The sequence below is a fragment of the Malus sylvestris genome, chromosome 12 (genome assembly GCF_916048215.2).
Source record: "Malus sylvestris chromosome 12, drMalSylv7.2, whole genome shotgun sequence".
In the NCBI taxonomy this organism is placed as follows: domain Eukaryota; kingdom Viridiplantae; phylum Streptophyta; class Magnoliopsida; order Rosales; family Rosaceae; genus Malus; species Malus sylvestris.
Window position 1 is genome coordinate 23,785,126 of NC_062271.1, and position 16,876 is coordinate 23,802,001.

At 40.3% G+C, this 16,876-nt stretch overlaps 1 protein-coding gene across 1 annotated transcript; it reads right to left on the reverse strand.

The window, feature by feature from the left end:
- Positions 1-830: 830 nt before the first annotated feature.
- LOC126594210 ((-)-germacrene D synthase-like) lies at positions 831-4,080 on the reverse strand. The gene is made up of 7 exons (XM_050260426.1): positions 3,894-4,080; positions 3,145-3,406; positions 2,631-3,006; positions 2,317-2,535; positions 2,055-2,193; positions 1,622-1,867; positions 831-1,311 (listed from the first exon to the last, which is right to left on the reverse strand). Exons 1-7 carry the CDS (start codon positions 4,023-4,025, stop codon positions 1,018-1,020), a joined length of 1,668 nt encoding a protein of 555 aa, XP_050116383.1. The 5' UTR covers positions 4,026-4,080; the 3' UTR covers positions 831-1,017.
- Between the last annotated feature and the right edge of the window lie 12,796 nt (positions 4,081-16,876).

Below are 16,876 nucleotides of genomic sequence, written 5' to 3' on the forward strand. Positions count from 1 at the left end.
GGACGCTTAAGCACTGGGCGTCAGATCGCTGCCGCAATTTTTCCAAAAAGCGTTCAATAAATCGGCAAGGGTATTATGCGGTGTCTAGGCGGCTGACTGGGCGGGCTAGGCGGTCTCGGCGGCGAACTTGGTGGTTTGTCAAAAAATTACACGTCGATGTTTCACTACACATCGTAGAAGAAGAGGACGACAACATAAAATCTACAAAACTACATAAACATAACGACTTCGAGATGTGAAGCCCAAAGACTCGAAGAGCTCCTACACAAACCGACATCAGACACCAGTGATCTCAGTGACGTTCTTTAGCATCATCTCAGCCTTCATGGCTTGAATCTTTTATTTACTACTTTCTTTACATTTCAATTTATGTAGTTCAGCCAATCGACCTAGATTTTGCTTTTTAGAAAATTTATAATCTTGACTCCATCATGAAATGATTACATCTTGTTCCCCGTTTTGGTTATTATTTTGCTTTCTTTTAGGCAAGCATGTGCGAAGTTACACTATATCTATTAAGGCCCAAAAAAAAAAAAAAAAAAAAAAACCTTAACCACACCACCATCCCACTTGGTGCACAATGATTTGGTTCAGAAGTTAGATTAATGAGCAACTTACACACATGTTCAAACAAAACCACTGTATGTTCCCAACTTCCAATAGTGGTAAGTCTATTCTCTCTTTTTCTCAAGCCATCTTGTGGCACTAAGACCAAAAGCAACACTGGGAGCCAATACGTGTTAAACCCCGTGGCCAAACTCCATCTGAGTTCTAGCACCAACTGCTATATATGCGTGTTCTATTGTGCTATTTGAGCTGAATAATTAGTATATGTTTTATTCCCAACTGCATAGTTGTTGTTTTATTGATATAATCATAATATGGAAAGCAAAGGCACAACCCAAATTACATTTTTACTGTCTTATCGGATAGTAGCTCCTTATTTTTTTGTAGGCAACTTGGGCACTGGAGATTATACTTTCAAAAGAAACATCACAATAAGTCGATATTTTAGGCTTATAAAGCTACGGGTTCTACTAGTGTAGAAATTATAAGATCTTTTACCACACCCTTAGCATTAGTGTATCCATCTTCATGCTTGTACACAACATCCATGACCCGAGCAAAATTGAGAAAACGAATTAGCAGGGGCATGGGGACAGCAGTAGGGTGGAGGCACGCTTCGTTTATGTCCTTCCATGCATTATTCACTTGTCCTTGAAGTTCGGTTATCGCTTCTTCTTCTGTGGCCCCATATTTCTTCATGTAACAGTTCACAACACCGATAAAATGTTCTTTCTCTTGCTCAAGCTAGCGCATGAGGAGTAGGATAAAAAGGACCATGAATTAGTATAAGTATTAATGCAATCATAATAGTTGTGCTTGTCAAGATTTCAATTAGGGGGCCAGCAGTCCACTACTAATAGGTCAAGCAGTAATACTATTCTAACTTAACCCACTTGCTAGCCCAATAGGTATAGAGTTTTATCACAAAAGCGTTTGGTGCAATTAGAAGTGGAACTACTTATATGAGTTATATTTTATTCTGTCGGGTTTTTTGTGCGAGACATTTTACATTCGACAATACTTATTAATACTATTTATATAAACGATTAAGTACCTTGTGTTCCGCTATGTCATCCATGAGTCTGAGAATTGTTGACGCAGCCTTCACTGCTGGAGGGGAAGTTAATAACCAATCAAAGGAGTCTATGGTAGCTTCTTCCATTCCAACAAAGGATGTGGTTATTAGCAATAGGTAGCCACAGGTCACGAATGATACAGACATGTATTCATCCAGTGATGGCATGTGCTTCTGGCGGAACAATTTGGCTTCATCGAAGTAGCCTCTAACTACTTTTTTCATCTAACACATACCAGATCATGAGATTATAATAATTCTTAATCATTTCTACTGTTAATTCATATTGATATACAAAGATTATACAAAAAGAATCAATTGTTTCTATACATATGTAAAGTACTTGCAGCACGTTTTACTGGCCTTGTAACAACTTTAGACTCGATACTAAGCATATATTGAGGAATAGTACCGCTTCTGTTGCATGGTGGATGCGATATAATTTCCCATCGTGCGCAAGCTTTTCATGAATTTCAGTATATATGTCCAACAACGCCCGATAGCAGACTTTCATATACTCTGGTAGTTGATCTATGGCTGAGACATCCCACCTGATCAAGTAATACATAAATCAAATGTGCATAATTAGGTTAGTTTTTCCTTTTTAATCGGATGGTAATCTAAGGTAAGATATTTTATATATAAGAGAATTTTAATTAATGATATATTCATACCTCTCAATAGCTTCAGTAAAGAGCTCCAGTTGTTCATTTGTGCCATATTCATAAACGTCATCGATAAGGGATATTATAGCAGTGACTTGGCTTGATGTCCTCCTAGCAAAGGAATATTGAGGCTGAAAGTAGATTGACATACTCCAGCAGAAGTAGACCTCAACCAATCTGTCTCTTGCAAAAGGTAGCTTGTTCGGCACGTCCAAGTCCTTCCACCACCTATGTTACAAAAATAATTATTTATTAGCAGCTAGAGGTGGAGAATTCAACTCTTCAGTAAGTGATGTATATGGATGAATAAGGAATTAATTTACCTTGTGATTTCGCTTAGTTCTTTCTGATGGACTCGTTGCAGTCGGTTGAAATCCAACTTGGCGAACGTTAGGAGAGTTTCATTCGGTGATTCTCTTAGTTCCTGGTAGACTGACAAGTAATACCTTGCTTCAACCCTTGGTAAACCCTTTCGGAGCGGCTGATTTAAGGCATGGGTTACTGCTTTTGCAAGTGGGGGGCTTAAACGGAATGTCGCCGACTCGAGATTAGTCGTGGTGAAGGTTAGTGCCTCATCTAGTATCTCCTCTCCATGTATCCTAAGGTGTGTGGCTTCATACAAGCTTAGTAGTCCTACAACATCATCAACGAGTGATTCCTTGAATTTTCCATCACCGTCCTTGAACTTGTTGAATAAGTCTGCATGACCAACAAAATGGAAAATTCAGAACCTCAAGAAGCATTTAGATAAAAACAAAAAAAAACAAAAACAAAAACAAAAACAAAAAAAAAAGCAAAACAAAATATATGACTGGACCACCATCCGAGATTACTTACCGCATGAAACGTTATAACCTTGTTGTCTAAGCAATCGAAAACGAAGAGCAGCCGTGTACAGGTCATCCCAATCATAAGAGCTCTTGTGAATTTTCTGTAAAACTTCTTCAATTTCATTTCCAAAATGGTAGGAAACACCTAATCGCTGAAAGTCATCAATCAAGTTTAGCTTTTGGGACACATTTTCAAGTGATGTCGTTAGCATCCTTCTCACTTCTTCCTTCAGTTCTTGTACATGTTGTTCAAGTTCAGCATCCACTTCCTCCACATGATCACATTTTGATTTAAGAAAAAAGAAAACGCATAACCTTTATGATATGTTTGAATGAGGAGGTTTCCAAGTACCAAAAGATATAGACTACAATTAATATAAGATGATTATAAGTCTGGTAACACATTAGAAAACACATAACCTTTATGATCAATTTCTAAATTGTAAACATTGAGAAAAGAGAGGCACCTAGCCTGAAATAGTTATTGCATGGCAGTTTCATGACTTTAAGAACTTGTTTTTCCCAAAAAACAAAAACAAAAAAAAAGTGTGAATTTAACTTTGGTAGTTAGATTCGCAACATGTTTGCCACGTTAAGGAAGGGAAAGATAAAATGATTTCGAATCAGTAGCATTTTAAATGATTAAAGTACTCTTTGGTTTTTTTCCTTTTTGTTTAAAATTACAAATTTAATTTTCATAATAATATAGTGTTTCAAAATATATAATAGTTTATTGTAGTAAGAAAGAAGTCTTACCAAAGAAGCATAGGACAGAAAATGCTCACCCCAAATGCTGGGAGAAAAAGTGGCTGAAGGCTTATGCCGATGAACATCAAAAGTGTCATTTGGGTTTGAAGATTGAGATAGTGGAACTTCCACAGAAGACATATTTCAAAGATTTCAAACCTGAAGCGAACTAGCCAAGTGTTATTGCTTTTGTATCAAGTGCTGGTGTGAGTTCAGGAGCTCATAAGCTTTGCTATTTATAGTATCGCTGACTAGCTACCGCACCCACTGGAAAAAAAATATATCTACAGAAATTTTACCGGTCGGTCATCTTGGCTTTTTAAACTCTTTTTATTACATAAATTCTTATGTTTATTTTTTGACAAATAATAGGATAATTTATATTAAATTTAACTAAATTACAAAAAAAAAATATTCGAACACAAAATCGCATGAATGAATATTTTCAACCAACTGAACCACAAATTATTTACACATAAATTCTTAACTTATGCTCTTCCCAAATCTGATCTTTAATTTGTGGGTCCCCCACTCAACAAATTAATAATAATTTGTCTTCCTTTCCACTCAACAAATGGGTTTTTTTTTTTTTTCAGTGAGTGAACCGACGCGCACCGACTAAGGTCAGTTTAATGAGCAGTTCCTACAATTCTTGGACATCGGTTAACCAAACCAACCCGTGGTTACTTTTGTTTGTTTTAATCAGAATAGATGTTGATGTTTTTATGGCCCGATTTTGAGTGTCTAATATGGATATCACTTTTAACCCTTGCTCACTTATCACTATGCTCGGGCCACACAGCGCGCCACTTAAGGGTGACGCCCTAATTTTAGCGCGATTTCGTTCTGGATTCATTTTCATAAGGATTCGACGTAACTGAGGAGTGCCGGCTATTGACTACCTGACGCCCTCCCCCTCCTCCTTTACCCGGGCTTGGGACCGGCAATGTAAGATAAACTTACACAGGCGGATTTAAGATTTCCCTTTCCTTTCACTCACTCACACTCAACTCTCAGACCGTCTAAACCCCACCGTTGTCTTCCCCATCTCTTCAGTAGATCGTCCTTCATCGTTTAACAGGTGATAATAAAAAAAACTTATGCTTTTGGGTTTAGTTTCATCTGCTTTTGTAATTTTATTTACAATGGTACCATTCGTTTCTGCTTTTGGGTTTGATTTCACCTGCGTTTTATTCTTTCATCTGATTTTGTGATTTTTTTACACTTGTCCCATTTGTTTCTTCTTTTGGGTTTGATTTCATATGCAATTCTTTTCTTTCATTTTCTTTTTTTGGGTAAATTACATTTTACCCCCTTAAGTTTGGGGTCAATTTCAATTCCTTACAACATCTTTAAAACATTTCAATTTCATACATTTGCTTATCATTTTACTTCAATTTCACACATCCGTTAGAAAATCTGTTAAGTTAATCATTAAGTGATGACATGGAAAATATCAGGTCCCCATTTGTGCTAATGTGGTTGCCACATTTGTGCCACGTGGCTAAACACTTACTAAAAAATTTAAAATATTAAAATAATTATTATAAATAAATAAACCAGAAACCCAGACTTCGTCTTCCCCGTCGAGCACCCTTCCATCCCTTCCAACCATCCATCCTCTCCACCCGAGCACCCCCTTCTCCCATTCCCCATCATCCACCCTTTGCCTACCTGAGCCACCATTTTCCGATCCACTCCTCCCTCTTCACCTCCTCGACCCACCTTCTCCCTCTCCTCCACTTTGTTCACCTCCCCTCCCTTCTCTCTCCCTAGATCAACCTTTTCCTTCCCTCCTCCACTCCCTTCTCTGTTCCACGATTTGCATCCTATTAAATTTGATGGCAATGGAAGTTCTTCATCCTTCCCGTCACCGATAAGGTGAAGAACGAAGGTGAGAATGGAGAGATTGCTGCAAGCCATGGCTACCTGGCTGGACGGCGGTGGCAAGCTTAGGCTAGGCCTTCTAAACCTGGGAGTGGTGATGAGAGGTGAGGTAAAGAGAGAGGAGGAAGAGAGAGAGAGAGAGAGAGAGAGAGAGAGAGAATATGTTGATTTAGGGGTGGGGAAGACGAAGGGGGAAAGGGATTTCTGGGTTTCTATTTTTTTTTTTTTTAATATTTTAAATTTTTTATTAAGTATTTAGCCACGTGGTACAAATGTGACAGTCACGTCAGCACAAATGAGGACCTCATATTTTTCCACGTCATGACTTAACGGTTAACTTAACAGATTTTGTAACAGACGTATGAAATTGAAATAAAATAATAAGTAAATGTATGAAATTAAAACGTTTTAAAGATATTGTAAGGAATTGAAATTGACCCTAAATCTGAGGGGGGGTAAAATGTAATATAACTTTTTTTTTTTTTTTGAAAATGTACCCATTTGTTTGATTAGTTGTCTAGATTCGTTGACAATGATTAATGTATTTGATTAATCATTAAAAGTTGATGGGGTTGGGTAATTAATTAACATTGGGCTGAAAAATATTAAAAGCCCAAGCATACAAGGGCTTTTTGGATTTGGGTTAGTTGAAGCACAGGCCCAAGACATAATTAAATATTATTTCTTGGCAGCTAATAGCCAGCAAGTCTATGATGGAAGTGATAAAGGACAAATGGCAGCTCACCTTCGGTTAATATTATAAAGGGAACTTTAATGGAAAAACTCACGGTACTATTCACTTTAATGAAAAACCACATTTTTACACTAAAAAGTCAATCTTGGTACTATTCACTTTACCCTCTATTTTGTCTTTATTGTTAAAACTCAAAATTTTCAAGTCATTTTCATTAGTTTTCCTTTTAATAAGGGGTGTGTTATCCACACACCCTTTTTTACTTCTCACACACCCCTTGTTAATTTATGTCCATTGATCTTCTGCAGTTCATCCAATCCGAGGGCTGAAAACTAAAAAGGTATGGGATAAGTAGAAAGAGGTGTGTAGATATCACACCCCTTTAATAATTGTACATAACTCCCTTATCAAACTCATTCTAACTAAGGAAAACTAATGAAAATGGCTTGAAAACTTTGAGTTTTAACGATAAAGACAAAATAATGGGTAAAATGAATAGTACTACGTTTGACTTTTTAGTGTAAAAATATTATTTTTCGTTAAAATGAACAATACCGTGAGCTTTTCGTTAAAACCCCCTTCTAACTAACTTTTGGACGTCGGAAAGGCAATTAATTTCCTACAGTACATGTTTAGAAGATTATAGCTGGATTTTTGGGCCTTGTTGATTGTTGTTTCAATCTTCAATCGCCGAAAAAAAGTCTTAACAGTTACGTAGCGTCATTAATTATTTTAACAAATCGGGTTTAACTTTAAGTTATATTACTTGTTAGCTTAATCGATTGACACAACATAAATCATTAGAATAATAGATAAACACGAGCACAAAAAATATGACTCGTTTCTTATTTGAAGTCCCACAATCAGCCCAATTTCAAAATACGTCACCTTTCAAACCTACATCAGTACATCTTTCATTTTTTGTGTGTAATTCGTGTCTATAAGGACCGACTCCTTGGCACTACCTAGGCACCCGTCTAGACCCGCCTAGGTTGCAACTCACTTAGATATAAAATACATAACTTTCATTTTGCATTTCGTTTTTTTCCAACAAATTGTAAGAGACTTGTTGCATACTTGAATGAACAAACATTATATCCTTATTTCACATGTTTTCATTATGTTCCAATACTTCATGATATATATGCATTCTATTTTGTAGTTTATGATGAAATTATATATATTTCAAGTAGAAGCAGACACTTATTTACCTGAAATATGATAGATTTACTTAAATCCGCCTAGGCTCCCGCCTAGACCCCGCCTAGCCGCCTAGGCGCTATGCCCCAGCCCGCCGCCCGACTAGCGCCTAGCGACTTTTAGAACCTTGCTCCTTGGTGCTCACATTTTTGCGAAATTTAGAAGGGATTGAAGGTGAACAGTCAAGTAACTTTTCTTCCAACTCTGATGAGAGATTTTTTCAGTGTGACCAGTATACAGGGTGATACACCACATGTCATTATACAAATAATAGAATATGTGTGCTAAAAAGTTAATAACTTAAAAATTAAAATTTTCCACCACTTCTATTAAAACACATGGTGTATCACCTGTATTCCTGTCACAATAAAAATTTTCTCTATTATATCACTCACCCTCTCCTAACATTGTTTACGAGTGGCTCAGCGTGGTCAAAACATTTTCTGAGACATGTGGCCGCAGAGAAAACGTCGGTGATTCGGTCCGATAACTTTCCAAACCGAAACGTTTGGTTGTACTTAAATTTCTTAATGAAACTGAGCAGTTCGGTTCTTGAGGTTCCAATTCGGCTTGACCGGTTATCGATTGTAAACCGAATTATATATTATTTTTTTCGAGTCCTACTTCAACATTCACAAATTCATACCCAGACTATTGGAAATCTATGAGATAGACTTTTTTTTTTGTCAAAATCTACGAGATAGACTTGACAATATTGAAAACAACATGATAATAACATAAAACTATACAATACGAAAAATTAAATATTTGAGTTGAGCATTAATGGGTTCGGATTGAAACGGGTAGACTCGTTAGTGACATGTTAATTAACTACATGATTTAGTGTCAACCACAGGTATCAGTTTCAACCAGAGACTGGCTTTTGTAATAATTGTACATACCTCCCTTATCAAACTCATTCTGACAATCCTAATCACTGACTTTTGGATACCTTCTTTGAAATGAAGTTTCATGCTTCAACAAATTTCTTAATGTATCAGGTCCTATCACCAATTGTTTTAACGGTTCGAGTTTGAATTTGAATTGTATTAATTGTTAGTTTAACCGGTGGACGCAATATAAACCATTAAATTAAGGAATAAACACAAATACAAAAAATATGAGTCGTATCTCAAGAAACATATGATATCATGTGCTCTTTACACACATCATCATTCAATCGCTTATATAAAAACATGTGAAATCATCCTTTTCCACACATCATCTTTCAATCTACCTATGTGGGCCTATGGCATAAAGCTACGTGTTTCATTTTTTGTGTGTAATTCGTGTCTTATAAGGACTGACTCCTGGTGCTCTTGGGAAACTTAAAAGGGGTTGAAGAAGGTGACCAATCAAATTAACGATGTTTACGAGTGGCTCAGAGAATTCCCGATTGGAGACGATGGACGGTTTGAAGATTCTGCCACCCATGATGCTAGCCTCAACGTTGTTGTCTTTGTCGGGCATGGGCGCCTCCGCATACAAAGAGCGAGTACGAAAACGATGGGTTGAAACTTACACCTGTGGGCCAATGGCGTAAAGCTACGTCTTTTTTTTGTGTGCGTGTGTAACTCGTGTCTTTTTATGATCTAACTCTTGCCGCGTGTTATGTACCTGTTGGCAGGTACTATCAGCTATCAATGTCAGAGTACCGTATAAGACGAAGATGACGGAACAGTAGAAGAAAAAATGGTGTACAAGAAAAAATGTAAGAGAAAGTGTTCGTCGCAGAAATTTCCGTCGGGGATGACTTCCTGGCCAATGAGCACACAGCTCCCCTGGGAGATTGGCGCCGGTTGAGGGCTGTTGTTGGGCTTTGTCGGGCAAGTCTCGTCAGGTAAGTCTCGTCAGGTAAGTCTCGTCGGGCAAGACTCTTCGGGCAAGGCTGAAAGAGAAGGACAGCGTTAACTTTGAGAGGTGCCTTTGTGGGGCCTTAGGTGTAGGCCTTAAGGCTCACAATCAAGGTTAACATTTAGGTACTCAGGCGTGCCACTGCCATCTTCAGCATGGCAGATGTCGAATGGATGTCAAGTTTCAGTTATGAATATGTATATGTCCGAGAAACCGTGTTAGATATAACAAGTGCCTTTGTTGGGCCTTAGGTGTAGGCCTTGAGGCTTCCTGTCAAACTAAACCAGTACTCGAACATATCATATTTGGTCTTTATGGTTGTCGGAGTCTTATAACTATTATATTTCTGATTATCCGAGTCTGAGAGGTAGAGCGAACCCAAATAGGTGCCTTTGTGGGGCCTTAGGTGTAGGCCTTGAAGCTTCCCATTAGAGTTCGTTCTTATACTCAAACCATCTAGATCGCAGAATAGAATGAATCCAAATAAGTGTTTTTATGGGGCCTTAGGTGTAGGCCTTAAGGCTTCCTATCAGAATCCATTCCATACTTAAGCGTTCTATGATAATCATGATATAATAGAAACAAAACCAAGAGGTAGATCGATTACTTGCGCCCCAAGTAACTTCGGACTTCTCGTTTATCAAGGATTGTCGTGGATGGGTTAAGTCCATATAAAGTTTTTTCTTATGCCTTGAGGCCAAGGACTTTTAAACTAATCAGATTTACATGCCCGAGGGCTTAGGACTTGGATTTGATTTAAACACTGAAGATATATTCAAATCGGATCCAAGTACTGAGAAAGCTTTGTCATCGTGATTTTGCTAGAAACAACTTGCATATAACTGGAAGTATACAACATATTGCTAGACTTTAAAGAAAGAGAAGACAAAGACTAAACAAAGCCGGTCGGGCAAGATTAAACCTTATCAATTAAGGCTGATCGTCTTGCAGGTCCCTATCTTTGTAGTTCTGTCAAAGGTCTGAAAGCTTAGAGGGAGGAATGGGGAAAGGAGAATACAAAAGGTGAATCGATACTACAACAAGTTCGAACAAGGTAGCAGAGCTATTATAGAGGTTGGGAGAAAAGATTATCCCGCGAGGGATGAAGGCTTGGGCTGACTACAGCTTCGTTTTGAAAGGCAAATCTGGCTTTTTTAGCAGAGTTTGTGCTTTTGTTTGTTTGATTGAGTGTCCTTATTCCTGTCTTCTCTTCCTCCTTTTATAGACGACTCGATTTGGCTCCTGTAGCGACGGCTTTGTCCGAATGCGGTCTGAGGGTGATGACTCATCAGTTTTATTACATGTAATGCCACCATAAAGTACTTTATGGGCTGTGCAGTCTGATCAGTCTACACCACTTGGTCCTTGGGTAGGTAAGCAAGTGGCCCTTATGAATTGTATCAAGTCAGAAAAGGCCCTTTCCTGCTTTCCTAAGTTTCGGTCGGGCCTTGATCTTCTATTCCTCCAGGCCTCCTTTTGGGCCAACTCCATCCTTGAGCCAAAAATCAAGTTTTAATCCAAACAGTGCCCCCTTCAATTAATGTGAAGGTTGGAATCCCAGGCGTCGACATTGATTGAATACCCGCATGCATGCATATCCGTCCTTGGGAATTTGTGCTTCCGGTGCCCATTGCTCTTCTCACGACCCTTGAACTGTCCTTTGGGCCCTATAAAATCTAGCTCGGGACTTCTCCTATCAAACTACCAAATCCCCTTTGGCTCTGGCCTTTAACTTCCATCCATCTTGAGCGTTTTTGTCTCCTCTTAGAAACTGAGAAATGGGTTCCTCAGGTTTTGAATGGAGTTTCCTAAAACTCCCCTTTCATGAGAAAATGAGGTTTCAACTGATGCCTGCTATTTCCAACACCCTTGGTCAACCACCCCTCTATCTCCAACACCCTTGGTCAGGCGGCTTCCTCTTGATGGTTTGTCTTCCCGCAAGTTGCGGTGATAAGTTGGGCTTCACCATCACATATGGTGACAGCCCCGTCGGAGGATCCTCTACCAGGCACATGTTGGCCGCACAACCCGATCACCCGATTGGGTTCCATCCATGAAGACATCGGGAAACCAGCTGAAGACACCACTATACTCAGAGAGAATCAAATGTAATACATAGGATTGGTACTCTGTAAATTTCATCAATTTGTCGACATGAAATAAATACAATTTAGCAATTTCTGTCTTTCTGCCTTCTTTGAATGTTGGATGAACAAAATACTGCACATTAAACTCCGAGACTTGCCTCACTTTGCCCCCTCTTCAATGTAACAATCCCTAACATCCCATAATGTAGGACAATATTTTTTTAAGAATCTAACATTAATGGGATGTTTCTGCCCATTTCCTTCGAGGTCCGTTAAGTAGTATCCTCCTTTATTCAAAACTCGACTAATAATGAAAGGACCCTCCCATGTCGGGCTCCACTTTCCAAAACCCCGAAGCTGAGCTCCCAGCGGGATGACTGTTTTCCATACTAAATCTCCCTCTTTGAAAGACTTTACCTTCACCTTCTTGTTATAAGCTCGGGCAACAACTATCTTTCCTTCTTGAATCTGGTTCAAGGCTTCAATTCGAGCTGCATCCAGGTCTTCAATACCTTGACACATGGCTTCGATATATTCTGCACTATGTAACCCAAATTGGTTCTGAATTCTTACGGAACTAACGTTGATCTTCATGGGGAGCACTACATCTTGCCCGAACGTTAAGGCATAAGGAGTTGTGCCTGTTCCCGCTCTTTTGGAAGTTCTGTATGCCCACAACATATTCCCCAGCATCTCGTGCCACTTTTCTGGACTATCTATCACCATCCTTTTAATAATGTTGACCAGGATCTTGTTGCTAGCTTCGGCCTGCCCATTTGACTGAGGGTAGTACGGACTGGATTAGATCATCTTTATCTTGTACTTGCTTGCAAACTCCTAGACTTCTTTTGAAATAAAATATTGCCCACGGTCCGTTACTATAGTCTCGGGCACCCCATATCTGTGCAGGATCTTGGTCTCGATAAAATTCTTGACTACGGCGGAAGTTATGGATTTTACTGCTGATGCTTCCACCCACTTGGTGAAGTAATCCGTTGCCACAATTATGAAGGTATGCCCTTTGCTAGAAGCTGGATAAATTTGCTCGATGAAGTCCATCGCCCATCCTCGGAACGGCCAAGGCTTGACCACTGGATTCAAAGACACTGAAGGCACGTGTTGGAGAGGTCCAAGCCTCTGACATTCTTCACAACCGCGGGCATAAGACTTGCAGTCTTTTTCCATGTCGGGCCAGAAATAACCGTACCTTCTGAGTAGCCATCTCATCTTTGTCCCTGTTGATGTGCTCCACATATTCCCTCATGTACTTCGACCATCACTCTCATGGATTCTTCCTGGCCTAAGCATTTTAACAGTAATCCATCTGGGGTTTTTCTTAGCAGGTTCTTCGCCCATAAGACATATTTGGTTGCTTGCTGCCTATTCTTCTTACTTGTAGGTGAAAAGGGATCCTTCAAATGATGAATGATGGGTGATGAGTGCCCTCCAATCTTCCATCTTGGTTTCTAGAACCATTACATCCAAAATAAATCCCCAGTCTAAGATGGAAGGAAGGTTTCTTGTTTGGATCTCGACATCTATTCCATACTTTCTTTCCTGTATTGGCACTCCTGAGGCTAGTTGCGCCATTTCATTGGCTGCTAAGTTAGACCCCCTAGGAATATGATTGACTGATATCTCAGACTCCCAGAAACTCAACAATTGTGTTGCTGCCATATAGTACCCCGCCATAGTGATATGTCTGCACTTGAACTCGCCATTTAGCTGGTTTATTACCAACTCTGAATCACCAAAGACTTCTACTTATGCTGCCCCCAAATCCAACAGGATTTCTAGACCAATAATCAAGGCCTCATACTCTGCCCGATTATTAGTATTTTCTTGGTAATCGAGCAGGAATGAGTAATAATGATAAACCCCTTGAGGATTTATAATCACAATCCCAGCCCCTGCAGCCTTCTGAGTGTGGGATCCATCGAAATACAACTTCCAAGGAGTAATCCAGAGGCCCGTTACTCTTCTTATCTCTTGCTGGATCCAATCTTCTTTGCCCGAAACATCACTTCTTGGTGGGATCCAAACGCTAGTAACCTCCAAACTTCCCGGGATATTGATTACCTCACTTTGAGGTTCTTGATGCTCGGTCAAGAAGTCAGCAATTGCCTGGCCTTTGACTGCCCTTTGGGGTACATATTGAAAGCTGAATTCTGACAGTGCTAGAATCCACTTCCTAATCCTTCCTGCTAGCATAGGTTTTGACAACATGTACTTTATCACATCTGTTTTGGCAATGATGTGCACGTGACAAGGTAACATATAATGCCTTAGCTTGCTGGCAGTAAAATATAGAGCCAAACACAATCTCTCCACCGGAGAATATCTTGTTTCTACCTCGGTCAAAATTCTGCTGAGGTAATATACGGCCTGTTCCTTCCCACCTTCATTATTTTGGGCTAGCAAACTCCCAATTGATTTTTCCGAAACAGAAATATACAGCTTCAAGGGCTTTCCCCTTTGAGGTGGTACCAGCACTGGTGGAGAAGTTAGGTAGGCCTTGATGTTATCAAATGCCTGTTAGTGGGTCGGCCCCCACTCGAAATTCTCTTTATCTTTCAATCTTAGTAGAGGAGTTAGCGGCTGGATTTTGCCTGCTAAATTGGCAATGAATCTCCTCAAGAAGTTGATCTTGCCTAGTAGCCTTTGAAGTTGTACTTTGTTGGTAGGTGGAGGTGACTCCAATATTGCCCGAGACTTGTTCTTGTCCACTTCCACGCCTCTCTGATGCACCAAGAATCCCAAGAAGTTGCCCGCTCTTACTCCAAATGCGCACTTCTTTGGATTCATCTTCAATTTGTGGATCCGCATCCTTATCAATGCTTGCCTGAGATCTACTAGATGTTGCTCTTCTGTTTTAGATTTCACCATGATGTCGTCGATATATACCTCCATGCTCTGGCCAATTAGATCATGAAAAATGGCATTCATTGCCCTTTGATATGTTACGCCAGCATTCTTGAGCCCGAATGGCATGACCAGATACTCATATGCCCCCACATGACCAGGACACCTAAAAGCTGTTTTATGAATATCATATGGAGCCATCTTTATCTGATTATATCCGGCATTTCCATCCATAAAAGATAAAACTTTATGCTTTGCTACTGCATCTATGGATAAATCAGCCATGGGCATGGGGTACTCATCCTTTGGTATAGCGCCATTAATATTTCTGTAATCAACACAACATCGTACTGCTTTTGTTACAGCTTTTAAAACGGGTACGATATTGGCCAACCACTCCACATATTTGGCTGGTCTGATAAAGCTAGCTTTCACTAGCCTCTCAATCTCTTCTTTGACCTTTTCTTCTATCTCCTTTGACATCCTCCGTGGTACTTGCTTAACAGGCTTATATCCTTCCTTGATGGGCATTCTATGTTCCACCAAAGCTGGATCTAACCCTGGCATCTCGGTATAATGCCAAGCAAAACAATCTTTGAATTCTTGCAGAAGACAAATAATCTTTGCCCGATCATCAACCCCTAACAAACCACTGATCTGTATTGGTCTTGGATCCTCCTCTGTGCCTAGATCAATAACTTCCAAAGGATCCTGAACTTCTGGTGATGGCTTATCAGGTTCTGCACATAAAAATTCGACCAACTTTGGGCTCTCGGGCAAGTTGTCTGGCTCGTCTAGATCATATATGCATTCAGCCATTTGAATGGCCCTATCCAATTCCTCTTTGCAAGATTCCTCTCCATTTCCATGCTGGCTGGTTGAAGCTTCTTCCTGCCATTCTTGCTCTTCCTGCTCCCTTTCTTGTCTTCTTCCCTTCCCATATACCAGCAGTCTTTTAATCAGGGATCTGACTGCCATGACCTGATCTTTCTTCTTTTGTTCAGTCATTGATGGTGTAGGGAATTTGGTATGAGACAGGGTCTATCCCACTCCTCCTTAGTAAGGAGCATTCTTTGTTCCAGAAGCTTTTGGGCCGTCACCTTGGTAGGGCGGCCGTTGTTATCAGCTCTTGAACATTTCAAGATTCCTACGTTGGGATTGTAGAAACTTGCTTCAGCCACATTGGCTGAGGGGAGGAACGGCCGTGATTCGGCCTCTACCATCTCCCAGAAACCTGGTCCTTCTGTGCCCGTTTCGTGATAAACAGCCACTTGTTGATGAAGAGTGGAGGGTATGGCCAAACTTTGATGGATCCAATATCTTCCGAGTAAGGCCCCGTAAGTGGAGGTGCAGTCCACCACAAAGAATGCCAGCATTATCTTTTTGGATCCCAAGTCCACCTCCAAAGGTAATATCCCATGAGTCTTAGTGATAGCACCTGAGAAGCTAGAGACCGTAAGGTTCATGGGAATAAGATCTTCCGTACCTCTCCCCATCTTCCTCATCTGTTTGGCCGGTAACACATTAACAGCTGCTCCTCCATCAATTAAAATTCTTTTGAATGGCACACCTTCTAAGTAAGCTAAAACATATATAGGCTTCAGATGGTTGGCCAACGAAATACTCGGGCGGCTGAACACCATCTCGTCTGTGTAAATCCTTAGAGGACTACGTTTGGATGCTTCTGAGGGCTCAGCCTTGCCCGAGTCTTCTTCTTCCGCTATCTCCACATTGACTTGTGCCATCATTGGCTCCGTTGTTAAGTAATCACCCTCCATAGTAGCAGGCTGATCAGGTCTGGCACCAAACGTGGCGGATAATACATAAGCCATGTTGATGTGGAAATTACTGGGCTCGAGTACATCCTCCTTCTTACTCCCAATTTGGTCCATGAATTCATCTAACCATGCCAACGCATCGGCTGGAAGTAGTGGTTCTGGTATCCCTTCCTGTTGTGGTTGATCCATGCCCTCGTACAACGTTTGTTTTGGAACTTCACCAAAGGGATCCACCAATGGCAGAGAAAGTGGTCTTCTTTCAGATGCAACAATAGGCTCCGGCTTCCACCCAGGAGTTGGTACCATGATCAGATCTTCTTGAGCTCTTCTCAAGATCCTATACTTCCCAGGATGTTGGCTCTGCGGCACATGATCCCCCACACCCTCTGCTTTGCTATTGGCTTTCTCTACCTCCTTCTTACTTCGCCAACGGAGCTGGCTACTACCTTCAGATGTTGCTCTTTCCAACTTTTGATTTTTTGAGGCTTCAGAGGTAGTGGGGGTCTTCAAAGAATTCATGTAGGTTTTTTGCTTCCTTTGAACCCTCCTGACCATGGAGGCTCCCATTGGTTTGGTGGGTTGTCCATCCTTTCTGACTATATACCATTTTCGCCCAAGATGTGCAGGATT

Bases quoted from the DNA above. Each gene is read 5' to 3' on its own strand.
- LOC126594210 (XM_050260426.1), bottom strand. From the start codon at position 4,025: ATGTCTTCTGTGGAAGTTCCACTATCTCAATCTTCAAACCCAAATGAC. The intron at 3,007-3,144 runs GTAAGTAATCTC...TTGGTCATGCAG, and splicing joins AGGTTATAACGTTTCATGCG to ACTTATTCAACAAGTTCAAG. The intron at 2,194-2,316 runs GTATGAATATAT...TTACTTGATCAG, and splicing joins TTTACTGAAGCTATTGAGAG to GTGGGATGTCTCAGCCATAG.